The following is a 21,360-nucleotide window of genomic DNA, read 5'->3' as shown; positions in this document are numbered from 1 at the left end:
AAATAATTCTCAGCTTTAGTATTGAAATCTTAATTTTTCTTGATGCAACTGTGAATGAGCAATAGATAACTGGTTCCTATAAGCTTTTTGACAAATGTTATTTGTGCCAATAAATTCTCAGTAGCTCCTGATCTTGGTTGTTTAATATTGGAGTAACATAAGCAGAAACAATTTATATGGTTGGAAAAAATAAACTAGGCAACTTGTTTACAATGGAGTTTAACCACAGAACAGAAAAATATTCAGCATCTTCTCTCTTACATACACTGTTTTTTTTTAACCTTCTCTAAATTCATACCCAGGCTACTTTTATAAGGATCCATAGATTTTACTTATATACCTTATATTTGCAGTAAGGTAAACCATATTCAATTATCTCATTTTTGTTGGCTAGGTACAAATTAAGTGTAATTTTAAGACAAGTAAGCTGTTTGCCACTCAAAATGTGCTACGATCTGTTTACTGTAAATTATAGTGAAAAAAGTTAAAATATGTTTATAAAAGTGATTTTGTTGGTGCTCTCATAATCTATATTTAACACCTGTTGTGTGCTCTCTTTCTTTCCTAGTCTGTGCAGATAATAATCATGTCCGGACATGGACAGTAACACGATTCAGAGGAATGATCTCTACTCAGCCAGGTTCTACTCCTCTAGCATCGTTCAAGATACTGTCCCTGGAGGAGACAGAAAGCCATGGAAGCTATTCCTCTGGAAACGACATAGGTGAGCTAGATCTTTCGGGGGGACAGTTTCAAGGACTGTGTAGGCAATGCTGAAGAAGTATATTATCTGTAGTAGAAACCTAAAAAGGAGTTTTAAATATAAATTTTTCATTTTCACTTTGAAACTCATTTAAAACAGAAATTTAATGTTTTTCTGATTAAGTTCTATAAAGTCACAAAATATACAATTTTTTTGATTTTATGAAGGTACAAAAGTGATACACATTTAATAGAAACAGTACTTTGAATTTTGAATTTTGACCTTTTCCCGGGCTAGGGATATGTGGTACCATATTCTCTCGTGGTGTCAGGCAGCAGCAGGCCAAAGTTCCCAGTCAGCCACGTGATCACAAAGGTAAACAAGTGATGTGCTTAGAATTAGTCTGTACCCACATAGCCATTCTCTTTTTCACTTTCAGTATTCAATAAATTACATGAGATATTCAATACTTTACTATAAAATGGACTCCGTATTAGATGATTTTGCCCAACTGTAGGCTAATGTGAGTGTTCTGAGCACACTTAAGGTAGGCTAGGGTAAGCTATGATGTTTGGTAGCTTAGGTGTACTAAACGCATTTTTTTTTTTTTTTTTTTTTTTGCGGTACGCGGGCCCCTCACTGTTGTGGCCCCTCCTGCTGTGGAGCACAGGCTCCGGACGCACAGGCTCAGCATCCATGGCTCATGGGCCCAGCCGCTCCGCGGCATGTGGGATCTTCCCGGACCGGGGCACGAACCCGTGTCCCCTGCATCGGCAGGCGGACTCTCAACCACTGCGCCACCAGGGAAGCCCCAAAAATAGTTATCTTTAAAAAATGTAAGCTTCTGAAGAGAATCGTAGTACCACAGTCTTAGCATTTTTAGAAAGAGAACTGCTCAGTGTTGTCACTTTTATCAATTGCTGTGTGATCCCAGTTCCCAGTGTGATGATAGGCACTGAAAGTTTTATTTCGACAACAATTTTTTTTCCAGCTTTATTGAGATATAATTGACATATAACATAGTTATATGTAAGTTAAAGGTGTAGCATCAACAGATATTGAGTACTTTTGCTCCAGGCATTAGAAATCTAAAAAATTGCAGTGAACATCAACTCATACTATAGTGAGCGGTGGGAATAAAAAGCAAACGATTGTATTTTGCACACTGCTCAAGTGCATAGGATGGAAAGCCCCCAGGAGAGGGTGCTAGTCTGTGTGCTAGGTGTTGTAACATACACTCACATTTAATCTTTCTGACAATTTTATGAGGTAGATCTTACCCCCACTTAACTTTGACAGAAACCAGTGTTCAGGCAGAGCACTTCACAGAGGTCTGAATGTTTGAACTGAGAGAGGCGGCGGGGGGTGATGCTAGGAGTTTGAACTGAGATGTGAAGGTGTAAGTTCCAGGATGGGGACATTCCTGGAAGGGAAAACAGCATGTTAAAAGGATAGAGGCCAATAGAACCTGGCAGGTTTGGCAGATGTCAAGAACGTCATTAATTGTTGGTATGTAGCTGAGAATAGTAGGACATGAGACTAGGTAGATAGGCAGGCGTCAGATCAGGGAGCACATGTGTAATGTGAATAAAAGATATATAGAAGCAGCCCTGTAAATTACTTAAGACAGTCATATGTAAAATGTTTAAAGGGGCCAGGGAGATGTTTTTTCTTTTCTGTTCATAGTTTTGTTTAAAAAAAATATCCTAAGAGGTAGACATGTAGACTAGTGGAACAGAATAGAAAGTCCAGTGTCGGTGGGGGTGGTAGGGGTGGAGTGTAGATGGTAAAGGGGAATGGAGTAACAGATACTGGAAACAGCTGTGCCAGAAAGAAATGGAGCTAGTTAGAAGGTGAGCACATTCAAAGGTCATAGGTTTGAGTCCTCTTCCTTTCTTCCCCATTGAAGATAACAGAGATGTAAGGATATTTTTTTGTGTTCTCTGAAGGAAAAGTGCTAATTTGGGCAAAAGTGTTGGAGAAACTATAAGAGGGGAGGTATGGATAATTACTTAAGGTATGAAGTGATGTGAGAATCTCACATCAGTAATAAAGTTTGAGGGAGAGGGAAGATATAGTCCCGTAATCCTCTTTCCTGGTTATTTCACCCGTCATCAATATTTTGACTTTGTTTATGGGTTATTGAGTGAGGACTGTCTTTTCATTTCAATAGAATTAGACTTCAGAGAGTTGTGCAGAAATTGGGCAACTGCATAGCTTAGTGAAAAGCCAGACAGCTTGGGTTTGGATTCTAGTTCCATCAAGTAGAACCTAACTAACTAATTGGTTGGTGCCTTACTTTTCTCGTTTGTAAAATGGAGATGATAATAGTGCATCCTTTATGTGGTTGTTATGATGATTCAAATGAGTGATTTGTAAAGCATGTAGTGTACATAGTAAGCATAAGTATTTGCTAACTAATAAGAGTGTTATTCTGTTTGTTAATTAGGTATGATTCACATAAGATAACTTGGGATATACTATCTTTAAAAAATGTGTTGTACATCACATACTTTTTGTGAATGATGAGTTTATTTAGCTAATGAGTATCGGGAAAGAATTATTAAAATTTTATGTGTAAGTTTTGCATAAAAACACTTTATATTGTTCACATTCTTTCTAAAACACATGAGCCATTTTCCTACCTTGCCAAGTACAATAAAGTAAAAATAATTGAATTTACCATTTAGATTGAAATCCTTGAAGGGTACAGCAGGCTCTGATAAATGAAATTCTACTTAATGAAGTTGTACTTTATTTTTTAAGATTTTGCATGTTAAGCTCTCCAAAAAAGTAACATCAATACATAAAGTAACTTCATGTATACATCCCTTTCTTGAAGTGATAAGAAACTGAGCACACTCTGAAAGATAGTAAATGTAGAGCTTATATTTTAACAGATCTCCTTCTAGTACTCTTAATGTATAATCTCAAGCAAATTGCCTTCAGTTTTTACAGGCTTAGTGCATAAAATATAATTTTGAAATGTTATATAAATTTTTTTGAATTTTTGAATTATTTATTTTTTTATACAGCAGGTTCTTTTTTTAACATCTTTACTGGAGTATAATTGCTTTACAGTGGTGTGTTAGTTTTTGCTTTATAACAAAGTGAATCAGCTATACATATACATATATCTCCATATCTCTTCCCTCTTGGGTCTCCCTCCCTCCCACCTTCCCTATCCCACCGCTCTAGGTGGTCAAAATGCACCAAACTGACCTCCCTGTGCTATGCGGCTGCTTCCCACTAGCTATAGGTTTTACATTTGGTAGTGTATATATGTCCATGCCACTCTCTCACTTTGTCCCAGCTTACCCTTCTCCCTCCCCATGTCCTTAAGTCCATTCTGTAGTAGGTCTGCATCTTTATTCCTGTCATGCCCCTAGGTTCTTCATAACCATTTTTGTTTGTTTGTTTGTTTTTTTAGATTCCATATATATGTGTTAGCATACGGTATTTGTTTTTCTCTTTCTGACTTACTTCACTCTATATGACAGACTCTAAGTCCATCCACCTCACTACAAATAACTCAATTTCGTTTCTTTTTATGGCTGAGTAATATTCCATTGTGTATATGTGCCACTTCTTTATCCATTCATCTGTCGATGGACACTTAGGTTGTTTCCATGTCCTCGCTATTGTAAATACTGCTGCAGTGAACATTGTGGTACATGACTCTTTTTGAATTATGGTTTTCTCAGGGTATATGCCCAGTAGTGGGATAGCTGGGTCATATGGTAGTTCTGTTTTTAGTTTTTGAAGGAACCTCCATGCTGTTCTCCATATTGGCTGTATCAATTTACATTCCCACCAACAGTGCAAGAGGGTTCCCTTTTCTCCAAACCCTCTCCAGCATTTATTTGTAGATTTTTTGATGATGGCCATTCTGACTGGTGTGAGGTGATAACTCATTGTGATAACTCATGGTCGCAGGCTCAGAGACCAGGGCTACGGGCCCAGCCGCCCCGCGGCATGTGGGATCTTCCCGGACCGGGACACGAACCCGTGTCCCGTGCATCGGCAGGCGGACTCTCAACCACTGCACCACCAGGGAAGCCCTCATTGTAGTTTTGATTTGCATTTCTCTAATGATTAATGACGTTGACCGTTCTTTCATGTGTTTGTTGACAATCTGTATATCTTCTTTGGAGAAATGTCTATTTAGGTCTTCTGCCCATTTTTGGATTGGGTTGTTTTTTTGATATTGAGCTGCATGAGCTGCTTGTAAATTTTGGAGATTAATCATTTGTCAGTTGCTTCATTTGCAAATATTTTCTCCCATTCTGAGGGTTATCTTTTTTTTTTTTTGCGCTACGCGGGCCTCTCACTGTTGTGGCCTCTCCCGTTGTGGAGCACAGGCTCCGGACGCGCAGGCTCAGCAGCCATGGCTCATGGGCCTAGCCACTCCGCGGCATGTGGGATCTTCCCAGACCGGGGCACGAACCTTGTCCCCTGCATCGGCAGGTGGACTCTCAACCACCGGGCCATCAGGGAAGCCCAGAGGGTTGTCTCCTCGTCTTGTTTATGGTTTCCTTTGCTGTGCAAAAGCTTTTAAGTTTCATTAGGTCCCATTTCTTTATTTTTGTTTTTATTTCCATTTCTCGAGGAGGTGGGTCAAAAAGGATCTTGCTGTGATTTATGTCATGGAGTGTTCTGCCTATGTTTTCCTCTACGAGTTTTATAGTGTCTGGCCTTACATTTAGGTTTTTAATCCATTTTGAGTTTATCTTTGTGTATGGTGTTGGGGAGTGTTCTACTTTCATTCTTTTACATGTACCTGTCCACTTTTCCCAGCACCACTTAATGAAGAGGCTGTCTTTTCTCCATTGTATAGTCTTGCCTCCTTTATCAAAGATAAGGTAACCATATGTGCATGGGTTTATCTCTGGGCTTTCTATCCTGTTCCATTGATGGATATTTCTTTTTTTGTGCCAGTACCATATTGTCTTCATTACTATAGCTTTGTAGTATAGTCTGAAGTTGGGGAGCCTGATTCCTCCAGCTCTGTTTGTCTTTCTCAAGATTATTGCTTTGGCTGTTTGGGGTCTTCTGTGTTTCCATACAAATTGTGAAGTTTTTTGCTCTACTTCTGTGGAAAATGCCAGTGGTAGTTTGATAGGGATTGCATTGAATCCCTAGATTGCTGTGGGTAGTATAGTCATTTTCACAATGTTGATTCTTCCAATCCAAGAACATGGTATGTCTCTCCACCTGTTTATATCATCTTTAATTTCTTTCATTGGTGTCTTATAGTTTTCTGCATACAGGTCTTTTGTCTCCTTAGGTAGGTTTATTCCTAGATATTTTATTCTTTTTGTTGCAGTGGTAAATAGTAGTATTTCCTTAATTTTCTTTCAGATTTTTCATCATTAGTGCATAGGAATTCAAGAGATTTCTGTGCATTAATTTTGTATCCTGCTACTTTACCAAATTCACTGATTAGCTCTATTAGTTTTCTGCTAGCATCTGTAGGATTCTCTATGTATAGTATCATGTCATCTGCACACAGTGACAGCTTTACTTCTTCTTTTCCAGTTGGGAATCCTTTTATTTCTTTTTCTTCTCTGATTCCTGTGGCTAAAACTTCCAAAACTATGTTGAATAATAGTGGTGAGAGTGGGCAACCTTGTCTTGTTCCTGATCTTAGTGGAAATGGTTTCCGTTTTTCACCATTGAGGACGATGTTGGCTGTGGGTTTGTCATATACGGTTTTTATTATATTGAGGTAAGTTCCCTCCATGCCTACTTTCTGCAGGGATTTTATCATAAATGGGTGTTGAATTTTATCGAAAGCTTTTTCTGCAGCTATTGAGATATCGTGGGGTTTTTTTGCGGTACACGGGCCTCTCACTGTTGTGGCCTCTCCCATTGCGGAGCACAGGCTCTGAACGCGCAGGCTGAGCGGCCGTGGCTCACGGGCCTAGCCACTCTGCGGCATGTGGGATCTTCCCGGACCGGGGCACGAACCCGTGTCCCCTGCATCAGCAGGCGGACTCTCAACCACTGCGTCACCAGGGAAGCCCTATTGTGTGGTTTTTATTCTTCAGTTTGTTAATATGGTGTATCACATTAATTGGTTTGTGTATATTGAAGAATCCTTGCATTCCTGTGATAAACCCTACTTGATCATGGTGTATGATCCTTTTAATGTGCTGTTGGATTGTTTGCTAGTATTTTGTTGAGGATTTTTGTATCTATGTTCATCAGTGATATTGGCCTGTAGTTTTCTTTGTGACATCTTTGTCTGTTTTTGGTATCTGGGTGATGGTAGCCTCGTAGAATGAGTTTGGGAGTGTTCCTCCCTCTGCTATATTTTGGAAGAGTTTGAGAAGGGTAGGTGTTCGCTCTTCTCTAAATGTTTGATAGAATTCGACTGTGAAGCCATCTCGTCCTGGGCTTTTGTTTGTTGGAAGGTTTTTAGTCACAGTTTCAATTTCAGTGCTTGTCATTTGTCTGTTTATATTTTCTATTTCTTCCTGGTTCAGTCTCGGAAGGTTGTGCTTTTCTAAGAATTTGTCCAGTTCTTTCAGGTTGTCCATTTTATTGGCATATAGTTGCTTGTAGTAATCTCTCATGATCCTTTGTATTTCTGCAGTGTCAGTTGTTACTTCTCCTTTTTCATTTCTAATTCTACTGATTTGAGTCTTCTCCCTTTTTTGCTTCATGAGTCTGGCTGATGGTTTATCAATTTTGTTCATCTTGTCAAAGAACCAGATTTTAGTTTTATTGATCTTTGCTATTGTTTCCTTCATTTCTTTTTCACTTATTTCTGATCTGATCTTTATGATTTCTTTCCTTCTGCCAACTTAGGGTTTTTTTGTTCTTTTTATAATTGTTTTAGGTGAAACGTTAGGTTGTTTGAGATGTTTCTTGTTTCTTAAGGTAGGATTGTATTGCTATAAACTTCCCTCTTAGAACTGCTTTTGCTGCATCCAATAGGTTTTGGGCCACCGTGTTTTCATTGTCATTTGTTTCTTGGTAGTTTTTGATTTCCTCTTTAATTTCTTCAGTGATCTCTTGGTTATTAAGTAGTGTGTTGTTTAGTCTCCATGTGTTTGTATTTCTTACAGACTGTTTCCTGTAGTTGATATCTAGTTTCATAGCGTTGTGGTCCAAAAAGATACTTGATACGATTTCAGTTTTCTTCAATTTACCAAGGCTTGATTTGTGAGCCAGGGTATGGTCTATCCTTGAGAATGTTCCATGACCACTTGAGAAGAAAGTGTATTCTGTTGTTTTTGGATGGAATATTCTAAAATATCAATTAAGCCTATCTTGTTTAATGTATCATTTAAAGCTTGTGTTTCCTTATTTATTTTCATTTTGATGATCTGTCCGTTGGTGAAAGTGGGGTGCTAAAGTCCCCTACTATGAGTTACTGTTGATTTCCCCTTTTATGGCTGTTAACATTTGCCTTATGTATTGAGGTGCTCCTATGTTGGGTGCATAAATATTTACCATTGTTATATCTTCTTCTTGAATTGATCCCTTTATCATTATGTAGTATCCTTCTTTGTCTTTTGTAATAGTCTTTGTTTTAAAGTTTATTTTGTCTGATACGAGAATTGCTACTCCAGCTTTCTTTTGATTTCCATTTGCATGGAATGTCTTTTTCCAAACCCTCACTTTCAGTTTGTATGCGTCCCTAGGTCTGAAGTGGGTCTCTTGTAGACAGCATATATACGGGTGTTGTTTTTGTATCCATTCAGCCAGTCTAAGTCTTTTGGTTGGAGCATTTAATCCATTTACATTTAAGGTAATTATCGATATGTATGTTCCTATTACCATTTTCTTAATTGTTTTGGGTTTGTTATTGTAGATCTTTTCCTTCTCTTCTGTTTCCTGCCTAGTGAAAGCTGGTTTGGTGGTGCTGAATTCTCTTAGCTTTTGCTTGTCTGTAAAGGTTTTAATTTCTCCATCGAATCTGAATGAGATCCTTGCTGGGTAGAGTGATCTTCATTGGAGGTTTTTCCCTTTCATCACTTTAAATATGTCCTGCCACTCCCTTCTGGCTTGCAGAGTTTCTGCTGAAAGATCAGCTGTTAACCTTATGGGGATTCCCTTGTGTGTTATTTGTTGTTTTTCCCTTGCTGCTTTCAATATTTTTTCTTTGTATTTAATTTTTGATAATTTGATCAATATGCGTCCTGGCATATTTCTCCTTGGATTTATCCTGTATGGGACTCTCTGTGCTTCTGGGAGTTGATTAACTATTTTCTTTCCCATATTAGGGAATTTTCAACTATAGTCTCTTCAAATATTTTCTCAGTCCCTTTCTTTTTCTCTTATTCTTCTAGGACCTCTGTAATTCAAATGTTGGTGCATTTAATGTTGTCTCAGAGGTCTCTGAGACTGCCCTCAATTCTTTTCATTCTTTTTTCTTTATTATGCTCTGCAGTAGTTATTTCCACTATTTTATCTTCCAGGTGACTTATCTGTTGTTCTGCCTCAGTTATTCTGCTATTGATTCCTTCTAGAGAATTTTTAATTTCATTTATTGTGTTCTTCATCATTGTTTGTTTGCTCTTTAGTTCTTCTGTTTACAAGATTTTGGATCACTTTACTATCATTCTGAATTCTTTTTCAGGTAGACTGCCTGTTTCCTCTCATTTATTTGGTCTGGTGGGTTTTTACCTTGCTCCTTCATCTGCTGTGTGTTTTTCTGTCTTCTCATTTTGCTTATCTTAATGTGTTTGGGGTCTCCTTTTCGCAGGCTGCAGGTTCGTAGTTCCTGTTGTTTTTGGTGTCTGTCCCCAGTGGCAAAGGTTGGTTCAGTGGGTTGTGTAGGCTTCCTGGTGGAGGGGACTAGTGCCTGTGTTCTGGTGGATGAGGCTGGATCTTGTCTTTCTGGTGGGCAGGTCCGCATACGGTGGCGTGTTTTGTGGTGTCTGTGACCTTGTTTTAATTTTAAGCAGCCTTTTTGCTAGTTGGTGGGGTTGTGTTCCTGTCTTGCTAGTTGTTTGGCATAGGGTGTCATGCACTGTAGCTTGCTGGTCGTTGAGTGGAGCTGGGTCTTGGCATTGAGATGGAGATCTATGGGAGATGTTTGCCGTTAGATAGTACATGGAGCTGGGAGGTCTCTGGTGGACCAGTGTCTGGAACTCGGCTCTCCCATCTCAGAGGCACAGGCCTGACACCCGACCAGAGCACCAAGACCCTGTCATCTACGTGGCTCAGAATAAAAGGGAGAAAAAAAAGAAAGTAAATAAATAAATAAACAAAATAAAATAAAGTTATTTTTAAAAATGATTAAAAATTTAAAAAATTAAAAAGTAATTTAAAAAAACAGAAGAGCAGCTAAACCAAAACAGAAATCCACCAGTGATAAGAAGTGCTAAAAACTATACTAAAATAAATAAATAAATAAAAGGACAGACATAACCCTACTGCAAATGGTAAAAAAGCAAAGCTATACAGACAGAATCACACACAGAAGCCTACACATAGACACTCACAAAAAGAGAAAAAGGGAAAAAATATATATCGTTGCTCCCAAAGTCCACCCCCTCATTTTGTGATGATTCATAGTCTATTCAGGTATTCCACAGATGCAGGGTACATCACGTTGATTGTGGAGATTTAATCCGCTGCTCTTGAGGCTGCTGGGAGAGATTTCCCTTTCTCTTCTTTGTTCATACAGCTCCTGGGGTTCGGCTTTGGAAGTGGACTCGCCTCTGCATGTAGGTCGCCTGAGGGCGTCTGTTCTTCGCTCAGACAGGACGGGGTTAAAGGAGCAGCTGATTCGGGGGCTCTGGCTCACTCAGGCTGGGGGGAGGGAGCGGTATGGAGTGCGGGGCGAGCCTGTGGCGGCAGAGGCCAGCGTGACGTTGCACCAGCCTGAGGTGCGCCATGTGTTCTCCCGGGGAAGTTGTCCCTGCAGCATGGGAGCCTGGCAGTGGCGCGCTGCGCAGGCTCCCGTTAGGGGAGGTGTGGATAGTGACCTGTGCTTGCACACAGGCTTCTTGGTGGCTGCAGCAGCAGCCTTAGCATTTCATGCCAGTCTCTGGTGTCCGCGCTGATAGCCACGGCTCACAGCCGTCTCTGGAGCTCCTTTAAGCAGGGCTCTTAATCCCCTCTCCTCGCGCACCAGGAAACAAAGAGGCAAGAAAAAGCCTCTTGCCTCTTCGGCAGCTCCAGACTTTTTCCCGGACTCCCTCCCGGCCAGCTGTGGCGCACTAACTCCTTCAGGCTGTGTTCATGCCGCCAGTCCTCTCCCTGCGCTCCAACCGAAGCCCAAGCCTCAGCTCCCAGCCCCGCCCGCCCCGGCGGGTGAGCAGACAAGCCTCTCGGGCTGGTGAGTGCTGGTTGGCACTGATCCTCTGTGCAGGAATCTCTCCGCTTTGCCCTCCGCACCCCTGTTGCTGTGCTCTCTCTTCTGTGGCTCCGAAGCTCCCCCCCTCTGCCACCTGCAGTCTCCACCAGTGAAGGGGCTTCCTAGTGTGTGGAAACTTTTCCTCCTTCACGGCTCCCTCCCATTGGTGCAGGTCCAGTCCCTATTCTTTTGTCTCTGTTTTTTCTTTTGCCATACCCAGGTATGTGGGGAGTTTCTTGCCTTTTGGGAGGTCTGAGGTCTCCTCCCAGCGTTCAGTAGGTGTTCTGTAGGAGTTGTTCCATATGTAGATGTATTTCTGATGTATTTGTGGGGAGGAGGGTGATCTCCACGTCTTACTCCTCCACCATCTTGAATGACGCCCCAGCAGGTTCTTATTAGTTATCCATTTTATACTTATTAGTGTATATATGTCAATCCCAATTTCCCAATTCATCACACCAGCACCCCCTCGCCTCTTTCCCCCCTTGGTGTCCATATGTTTATCTGGGTCTCAGTTTTTGCCCTGCAAACTGGTTCATCTGTACCATTTTTCTAGGTTCCACATAAATGCATTAATACATGATGTTTTTCTCTTCTGACTTACTTCACTCTGTATGACAGTGTCTGGTTCCATCCACATCTCTACAAATGACCCAATTTCCTTCCTTTTAATGGCTGAGTAATATACCATTGTATATATGTACCGCATCTTTATCCATTCGTCTGTCTATGGGCATTTAGGTTGCTTCCATGACCTGGCTATTGTAAATAGTGCTGCAATGAACAATGGGGTGCATGTGTCTTTTTGAATTATGGTTTTCTCTGGGTATATGCCCAGTAGTGGGATTGCTGGGTCATAAGGTAATTCTATTCTATTAGTTTTTTAAGGAGCCTCCATACTGTTCTCCATAGTGGCTGTATCAGTTTACATTCCCACCAACAGTGCAAGAGGGTTCCCTTTTCTCCACACCCTTTCCAGCATTTGTTGTTTGTAGGTTTTCTGATGATGTCCATTCTAACTGGTTTGAGGTGATACCTCATTGTAGGTTTTTTTTTTTTTTTTTTTTGCGGTACGCGGGCCCCTCACTGTTGTGGCCTCTCCCATTGCGGAGCACAGGCTCCGGACGTGCAGGCCCAGTGGCCATGGCTCACGGGACCAGTTGCTCCGCAGCATGTGGGATCCTCCCGGACCGGGGCATGAACCCGTTTCTCCTGCATTGGCAAGTGGACTCTCAACCACTGCGCCACCAGGGAAGCCCTCATTGTAGTTTTGATTTGCATTTCTCTAATAATTAGTGATGTTGAACAGCTTTTCATGTGCTTTTTGGCTATCTGTATCTCTTCTTTGGAGAAATGTCTGTTTAGGTGTTCAGCCAACTTTTGGATTGGTTTTTTTTTTTTTTAATATTGAGCTGCATGAGCTGTTTATATATTTTGGAGATTAATCCTTTGTCCGTTGATTTGTTTGCAAATGTTTTCTCCCATTCTGAGGATTGTCTTTTTGTCTTGTTTGTAGTTTCCTTTGCTGTGCAAAAGCTTTTGTTTCATTAGATCCCACTTGTTTTTGTTTTTGCTTTTTTTTCCTTTACTCTAGGAGGTGGATCAAAAAAGATCTTGCTGTGATTTATGTCAAAGAGTGTTCTTCCTATGTTTTCCTCTAAGAGTTTTATAGTGTCTGGTCTTAAATTTAGGTCTCTAATCCATTTTGAGTTTTTTTTTTTTTTAATTTCTGATGCAATATGAACTACTTGTAGTGTTGCACTTTGTGTCTGATTTTGACATGGAATGCAATGCCACATTGACAGACATGAAGAATTCTTTTTTTTCAAAATTAATGTTCCTTTTTTTAAATGAAACCTGTTGAATTTTAATTAACTTTTGCCATTTTGTTTTCTGACCCAAGGGCCTTTTGGAGAGAGAGATGATCAACAGGTGTTTATCCAGAAAGTTGTTCCCATCACTAACAAACTGTTTGTAAGACTCTCATCTACTGGAAAGAGGTAACACTTTACTGTAAAGCTATTATATTCAGAAGTCACATTTGTGTTGCAAAACATGTGAAGTCATTTGACACTGATAAATAGTGGTATCAGAAACAGATCTTTGAGAGAGACGTCTATTCTTTATCTTGTGGTCGTTTTAACTTAAAATTAAGACAGTATACTTAGTGCTTATTCTCTAGAATCTACTTATGATTTTCACTAATGCTGTGGACATTTAGGAAGGACGAGCGATATGATAGTAGAACAGATACACAGTGAATTGGATGGTAGACAAGTGAAATTCTAATTCTGGCACTTCCTCTTACTAGCTATGTAAATTCAACTTAACTTACTTTGTTTCTGTGAGCCTCAGTTTCTTTTAAAGTTTAACTACCTTGCCAAGATTTCACTGAGTGAAAAACATGCAAAATACCTTGCATAGTCCCTATAATTGATGCTCAGTAGGAGTTAGTTTCTTCCTCTTTTTCATTTGACTAAAATTGTACTTCACTTAAAGTTATTATTTACAGCCTCAAACATATTGCACTGTAACATTTCTCCTCTTTAAAAACAAATTTTTTGCATGTCAAGAAAGTGAAAAAAGTAAAATTCCTATTAGTAGTTACTAAGTAGGTTACAAATTTTTATATTAATGTTACTAATGCTAGTGATATTTTAAAGAATTTCTCTATTATCTTTTCTTCAGCATGTGATCGCTGATGTCTTAATATTTTAATGATAAAAGTCTTTGAATGATAAATTTTCTTTCCATCAAAGTTCATTGCATGTAGTCATCAGTGATTGTTAAATGAATTGATTCCAGAAAATGATTTTTGTGTTCTAAACTTGTTTTTTATTTTTTTAAGAAAATATTATTAGGAACCTACAGTGTAGTTAGAGGCCAGATTTTTATCTGGATAAATGCATCACTGCGCTTTAGTGTTGGTGTACATGTTAGGTGAAGAAGCTGCCAAATGGTTTAAAGCTGCTGTTATAACAGCGTTCTCTAACAATGTAGTCTTTCATATTCTTTGTCAGTGCTCATGTCCTCTCCAGTGTTGTTCTTTCCGTAAGTATTGTTCTGTCACTTCAAACAATAGCAGAGTGTTGTAATCAACTACAATTTCTGCATGATAAAACAAGTTTTATATAGTTTTTAAGTTTATGATTCCAGAGGAAAAGCTATAGTTGTAAAGATAATAAGCCAAGGAGCCAGGTTGGAAATGTTTTTTTCTCTCATTTAAAATCCAGGCCCTTAGGCTTTATTCCCCTCCCCTCCATAAAAAAAAACTAATTGTACAAATTACTTTGTAATATTAAATAGGAAATCAGCCCCTTATGAAGCTAATGTGAAGCAAAGCTTTTTGTTTAAAGACAGTTCAGGTTCTTAATAGTGAGAAGTGAAATGAAAGGGCTTTATAAGTAGGCAGGGAAAAAAACTTGTAAAAACTTTTAAAGGAAGAAGTAATTCTAAGGAGTCTATCCCATAGGAAAAATTAAAAGAGCCAAATCATATTCATATGTTTGTTTTCATGCACTTAGGCTTGTTTTAATTGTTTAATTTTATTGAAGTTTGGTTGATTTACAATGTTGTATTTATTTCTGCTGTACAGCAATGTGATTTGGTTTTTTATATATATATATATATATATATATACACACACACACACATACACACACACACATATTCTTTTTCATATTCTTTTCCACTATGGTTTGTCACAGGATACTGAATATAGTTCCCTGTGCTATACAGTGGGACCTTATTTATCCATCCTGTATATAATCGTTTGCATCTGCTAATCCCAAACTCCCAATCCATCCCTCCTCTCCCTTGGCAACCACAAGTCTGTTCTCTATGTCTGTGAGTCTACTTCTAGTTCATAAATAAGTTCATTTGTGTCATATTTTAGATTCCACATAAAAGTGATACATGATATTTGTCTTTGACTTCACTTATGATAATCTCTATGTCCATCCATGTTGGTACAAATGGCATTATTTCATTCTTTTTTTATGGCTGAGTAGTATTCCATTGTAGACAGGTTATCTTCTTTATCCATTCAACTGTCGATGGACATTTAGGTTGTTTCCATGTCTTGGCTATTGTGAATAGTGATGCTGTGAAATAGAGGTGCTTGTATCTTTTCGAATTAGAGTTTTGTCTGGATATACGCCCAGGAGTAGGATTGCTGGATCATATGGCAACTCTGTTTTTAGTTTAAGGAATCTCCATACTGTTCTCCATAGTGGCTGTACCAATTTACATTCCTGCCTTCAGTGTAGGAGGGTTCCCTTTTTGGTCTTCTGCCCATTTTTTGATTGGGTTGTTTTTTTGTATTAAGTTGTATGAGCTGTTTGTATATTTTGGAAATTAAACCCTTGTTGGGTGCATCATTTGCAAATGTTTTCTCCCAGTCTGTAGGTTGTGTTTTCATTTTGTTCATGGTTTCCTTTGCTGTACTAAAGCTTGTAAGTTTGATTAGGTCACATTTATTTATTTTTGCTTTTATTTCTATTGCCTTGGGAGACTGACCTCAGAAAACACTGGTATGAATTATGCTAGAGAATGCTTAGCCTGTGTTCTCTTCTAGGAATGTGATGGTATCATGTCTTATTTTTAAGTCTTTAAGCCATTTTGAGTTTATTTTTGTGTATGATGTGAGGGCGTGTTTTACTGTCATTGATTTGCATGGGGCTGTCCAACTGTTTTCTTAATTATTATTTACAGTGGGACATCCTTATCCAGGACTTCCCCCCTGCAGGTGGATACCACAATCCCCTGATACTTAAGTCCCTTATATGAACTGGTATAGTACAGTCAGCCCTCTGTGTCTGTGGGTTCCACATTATGGAGGGCTGACTGTAGTTTTAAACAGAAACAGGAATCTAGATTTTTAAAAATATTTTGTCAATTCACAGATATTATTGAAAAATAATTAACTACATTAACAAAAATAGAAAAGTGATCATCTTGATAAACACAAAAAACATTTGACAGTTCAGCAACCATTTATGATTTTTAAAAAAGAATCCTAGCACTTAATAAAGGGCAAATTCATTAATCTGATAAATAATATCTGCAAAAGTAATTGTAGCAAACCTCATACTGAATGGTGAAATACTAGCTTTTGCCTTGAGATTGGGAATGAGACTGGGATGGGCTCTGTCACTTGCTATATGTGGGCATTGCAGGAATGAACTCACCCCTTACCTTCCACCATCCTTTTCCCCGCCTGCTAGGAAGCTCAGCTAAGCTTCATATTCTGCTCCTGTGTTTCTCACATTAATATGAGTTGTTTTTCCTCTTCCTCCTTTATTTTCAGAGCTTGCATTTGCCTGGCACTAATTGTTAATAATCTTTTTTTTTTTTTTTTTAAATAAGCTTCCTCAACTTTGTTTTGAAGTAGGCTGGGATAAATGTTTCAATCAAGTACAATTCTATTAACCCTTCTATGGCTTTGGGACACCATTTACTGACATTGCTTGGTCTCCTCATTTGTCAAATGTGGATAATTGCTTTGTCAGGTTCTTTTATCCTTTATGAAAAAAATCAATGAAGATAGCTATAAAAATGCTTTGAAAAAGTTGAATATTAATATATTGGAGAATACAGGCTTGAATTTTATTCCTGTTGACTTTCTTTGACTCCTTTAAATCTGTTTTATATGTGTGGAAGAGTCAACTGTAACTTTGCAAAGAGACAATTAATTAATTTAAAAATCTGAATTATAAAATGTAATTTGTTCCTCATGGTTTACAACTGTACAATATCTTTTGCAGAATCTGTGAGATCCAAGCTGTTGACTGTACTACAATATCCTCATTTACAGTGAGAGAATGTGAGGGCTCCAGTAGGATGGGCTCAAGGCCAAGGCGCTACTTGTTCACAGGCCACACAAACGGCAGCATTCAGATGTGGGATCTGACCACTGCCATGGATATGGTTAACAAAAGTGAGGATAAGGGTAGGTTCCATATGGAAAGGTGTTTGGCACAGGGTAGGCTTTTGACATAAGTGATTATAGTGATGTATGTTTTCCTAAGATGTAGGTGGTCCGACTGAAGAGGAGCTACTCAAATTACTGGATCAATGTGATCTGAGCACATCTCGCTGTGCTACTCCTAATATCAGTCCAGCAACTTCTGTGGTTCAGCATAGCCGTCTTCGTGAATCAAATTCTAGGTAGGTTAAAGAGCTGAATTGATTGCTTTGGGAAAATTGGCTGAGCTATTGTAATCACATAGTTCTTTAAAGCCAAATTTTTCAAAGTACATTTTAAATTCATACTTTATGTTGCTATTCAATTTTTTAATTTTTTTTACTAAATTTCTCAACTATATGCATGTTTCTTTTCATAAAAAAACATTTTTTACCCTTTTACTTATTTTGTGAATTGCTGCCAATTTGGATTATTATGTGATCAAGAATTCATTCAAAGGAAATTAGAAAAATCACATGTCCCCTTAGATGGTATGTGGAACTGGTGTTCCTATTGCCTAGGGACATATTAATAAAAATAATAACATTATCTTGTCTAATCTTACTTTGTCATTGTATTAAAAGCACATAATGCCTTAGTATATTGTTTTAGTTAACCATATTTTTTAAAAAATCCCAAAATCTGAATTAAGGGCCAAATACTGAAACTGTGTTGGTTCCACATTGGTTTTAAAGGTGTTTTCCCCAGCTTTTTTCAGCTATTCAAAAATCTAGCTTCATTGCAAATATATATGTATGGTGTATTATTTGCATTGTTAATTTTCTACACACACATACAGTATATAGTGTGCTTAAAATACATTTTTATATATATAAATAAGGATATAGTATTCATTATAAAACTTACATGTTTTAACTGGTAGTTTAATTAATGAGATGTGCCCCTGAAAAATCCCAGAAAGAAAGAAATGTGAGCTGTAATTATTAACTGTATTTCAGTCTTCAGCTCCAGCACCATGAAGCCATCCATGAAGCAGCTACTTATGGTTCCATGAGGCCTTACAGAGAAAGTCCCTTGTTAGCAAGAGCAAGGAGGACTGAGAGCTTTCACAGTTACAGGGACTTCCAGACTGTGAACTTGAACAGAAATGTAGAAAGAGCTGTCCCTGAAGATGGTAACTTGGGTCCAGTACAAGCTGAAGTGAAGCGGGCAACAGGGGAATGTAATGTGTATGAGAGAAAGTCTCCTGGAACCGAAGTTAAAAGTTTGAGAGAATCTGATAGTGGAGTGGAGGTGCATAAAATAGCTGAAGGTTTTCTAGAATCCAAGAAAAGGTCATCAGAAGATGAAAATGAAAATAAAGTGGAGTTACGGAAGAAAGGAGGATTTGAAGGAGGAGGATTCCTTGGAAGAAAGAAAGTCCCCCACCTGGCATCATCACCAAGTACCTCTGATGGAGGAACTGACTCACCTGGTACTGCATCCCCATCTCCTACGAAGACTACTCCATCTCCTCGGCACAAAAAAAGTGATTCTTCAGGTCAAGAGTACAGCTTGTGAAAACTCAGCAAAATGAGTAGTTTCATTAATTTAGATGAGAGTTAAACTTTACTGGATTTCAGCACATTAGCTTTTACACCAAAACTTTACAAATTAAGATTGGACTTCATTCAGTATCTTTTTGACAGAATTACCTGGGGTAAGGAGATAAAATAAGCATATCATCTCTTCAGATCTTTTGGAAATTTTTTTTTAGTTTTACAGGCACATTTAATAGATCATTTGTAAAGCAGGAGTCTATTTCAGTGTTTACCCTGTGGATTTTGAAAGCATAGTACCATGTCTTAATAAGATGGTGCCCATATAGATGAGCATCCCCTTAGAGTGTGGGAACCAACAGACTGCATTCCTAATGTTGATTGATTATGCCTGAGATTTGTCTTGCAATGTTATATTAAGTGAATTACATAATTCTCTTTGGAGCTTAGTCTCCCAACCCTTATTGTGATTGCAAAGTGGTTTACCAGTTATTTAATGAGGTGCTATGTTTGTGAAAAAGTATGTAATTCAAAAACACTATTGAATACCAGATTACTCTGTGTAGTAGGAAGTCCTTTAGGATAATTTTAATTGTGGTCATTTTCTGAGTCTCATTGTTGGAGTTCTTAAATCTTAGCAAGCATCACCAATATTAAATTGGTCGAAAGTCAGTTTAAACTTTCTTAAAGTTGGAGCAATTGTCTGTGTTTGAACAGATGAAATAAAAATAATAAAGACAGCTTTGAGTGCCCACAAAGGAAAACTGTACCAGTTGCTAGTCTCCCTTGTTTTAGGAGCCACCATATTTTTTTCCTGTGTTAATAATCAAGATAATTAAATTAGAATGTGGCCATTTTGTTAAGCTTGAGACTGCAGTTCTGAATTTTTTAGTTAAAGGTTTTGGCTGCTGTAGAAATATTTTAAATATATTTTGAATTATAAGAACAAAAAAATTTTTGTATTTTTTTCCATTTAATTGGAATGATTTCCAAGTTTCTGCAAATAAGGTAATTGTAAATTTAAAGCATTAAGCATTTATTGGTGAATAATGTATATATTCCCATTCTGAGAAGTATAAGTGGATCAAGTCAAAATAAATTCTTTAAAGTTTACTATATTGCGAGTGGTTTCACAGCCATTCTCTTGTATTTGTCAATTAAGTCAAATAAAAGTGATTAAGACTGTGTTTTCAAGTTATTTAAGGAACAGTTATCCTGTTTAAAGTGCACCTACTATGAGTTTGTTCATGTCTTTACTTTTTCCCATAATAAAAAAGGGGAAGGGGAGAGGGAGCAATTTATATGTATGAAAGCTAACTTGTATTACCAATGAGGGGAAATATTGTTAGGCAAAGCATAATTTCATTATTACTAAGGATTGTAATTCTCTCTTACACCCTTCTTTCTCATTATCATACTCATGTAAAAGTTGGGTGGGCAAGTAAGAAAACTTTACAAATGAGTGTTTTCACCCAATCTTTTCCAAGAGTAAAAGGCCACTGGAAGTTTTTTTAAAGAATTATATAATAAAATCTTATAAAAAGGCAATTCACTATACCATTATTCTGTACTATATTTGCATTATACTACAAATCTTTTCTCTTTCACATAACAAGAGCTTGAACATTGATGTTATAGCAGGAACTTGAGTCTACTCTGGCACTTAACTTGTAACCTTGAGCAGATTATAATGAAAAAACTTAGGCATAGCAGGGATAATTACCTTATTAGAGTTTTTGAGACCGAAAGGGGAAAAACCTCCACAGCCACCTGCACACCACAACCTCCTCTCTTCCTCACCTCTGCTGTGTGAACTTCTTTCACTTCTTAGGAGAACAGGAACATCTTTAACACTGTCCATCGTTGTAAGGAAGAATAGGAAGATTTTAGAAAAAAGGCCATATGAGGACTCAGAAGATGGCCACCTACAAAGAGCACTCTCACCAGAAACCAACCCTGACAGCACCTTGATTTCAGACTTACAGCCTCCAGAACCGTGAACAGAGATTTTCAGACAAGATGGTGGAGTTGGAGGACCTTGAGCTCACCCTCCCCTCCTGGGCACACCAAAATCACAACTAACTAACTGCTGAAAAACCATCAGTAAAAAAGACTAGAATCTTCCCCCAACGCCCCCCACCCCAAAATTCTACATCCAAAGACATAAAGAAGAAATCATGAGACCGTAGGAGGGGTGCACTCACAATATAATCAAATCCCATACCACCCAGGTGGACAACCCACAAACTGGAGAATAATTATATCACAGAACTTCTCCTGCAGGAGTGAGAGCTCTGAGCCCCACACCAGGCTCCCCAGCCTAGGGGTCAGTCATTGGGAGGAGGAGCCTCTAGAGCATTTCCCTTTGAAGGCCTGTGGGGCTTGACTGCAGGAGCTCCACAGGACTGGGGGCAATAGGCACTCCAGGCTTGGAGGGTGCACACAAGGTCCCACACTCACCAGGTCCCAGGGCAAAAGCTGTGACTCCGTAGGAACCTGGGCCAGACCTACCTGCTAGTCTTGGAGCAACTCCTGGGGAGGCAGGGGCAGCTGTGGCTCTCGGGGGTCATAAAAGCTGGTGGCAGATGTGGGGACCTGTGTGAACTCTAGATGGAGTCAGACGTTTTGAGTCCTTGGCACCAAGACCCTGCCCCACCCAACAGCCTGTAAGCTCCAGTGCTGGGATGCCTCAGGCCAAACAACCAACAGGGTGGGAAACAGCCCCACCTATCAGCAGATGCGTTGCCTGAAGACTTCTGGACTCACAGCCACCTCTAGACACACCGCTTGACAGGGCTCAGCCCACCAGAGGGCCAAGACCCAGCTCCACCCACCAGTGGGGAGGCACCAGCCCTTCCCACCAGGAAGCCTGCACAAA

At 38.9% G+C, this 21,360-nt stretch overlaps 1 protein-coding gene across 1 annotated transcript in view; it reads left to right on the top strand.

The window, feature by feature from the left end:
* Positions 1-20,007, top strand: part of KCTD3 (potassium channel tetramerization domain containing 3) — a 71,119-nt gene extending 51,112 nt beyond the window's left edge. The window contains exons 14-18 of the mRNA XM_060091436.1: positions 569-724; positions 12,922-13,018; positions 16,784-16,968; positions 17,048-17,186; positions 17,943-20,007. Coding sequence (XP_059947419.1) covers positions 569-724; positions 12,922-13,018; positions 16,784-16,968; positions 17,048-17,186; positions 17,943-18,504 — 1,139 coding nt within the window. The 3' untranslated portion in view covers positions 18,505-20,007. The remainder of the gene's footprint in view (positions 1-568; positions 725-12,921; positions 13,019-16,783; positions 16,969-17,047; positions 17,187-17,942) is intronic.
* The last annotated feature ends 1,353 nt before the right edge of the window (positions 20,008-21,360 follow it).

The sequence above is a fragment of the Mesoplodon densirostris genome, chromosome 2, assembly GCF_025265405.1.
Source record: "Mesoplodon densirostris isolate mMesDen1 chromosome 2, mMesDen1 primary haplotype, whole genome shotgun sequence".
In the NCBI taxonomy this organism is placed as follows: Eukaryota; Metazoa; Chordata; class Mammalia; order Artiodactyla; family Ziphiidae; genus Mesoplodon; species Mesoplodon densirostris.
Note: the sequence above shows the minus strand (reverse complement) of the source record. Positions and strands in the feature narration are given on the sequence as shown.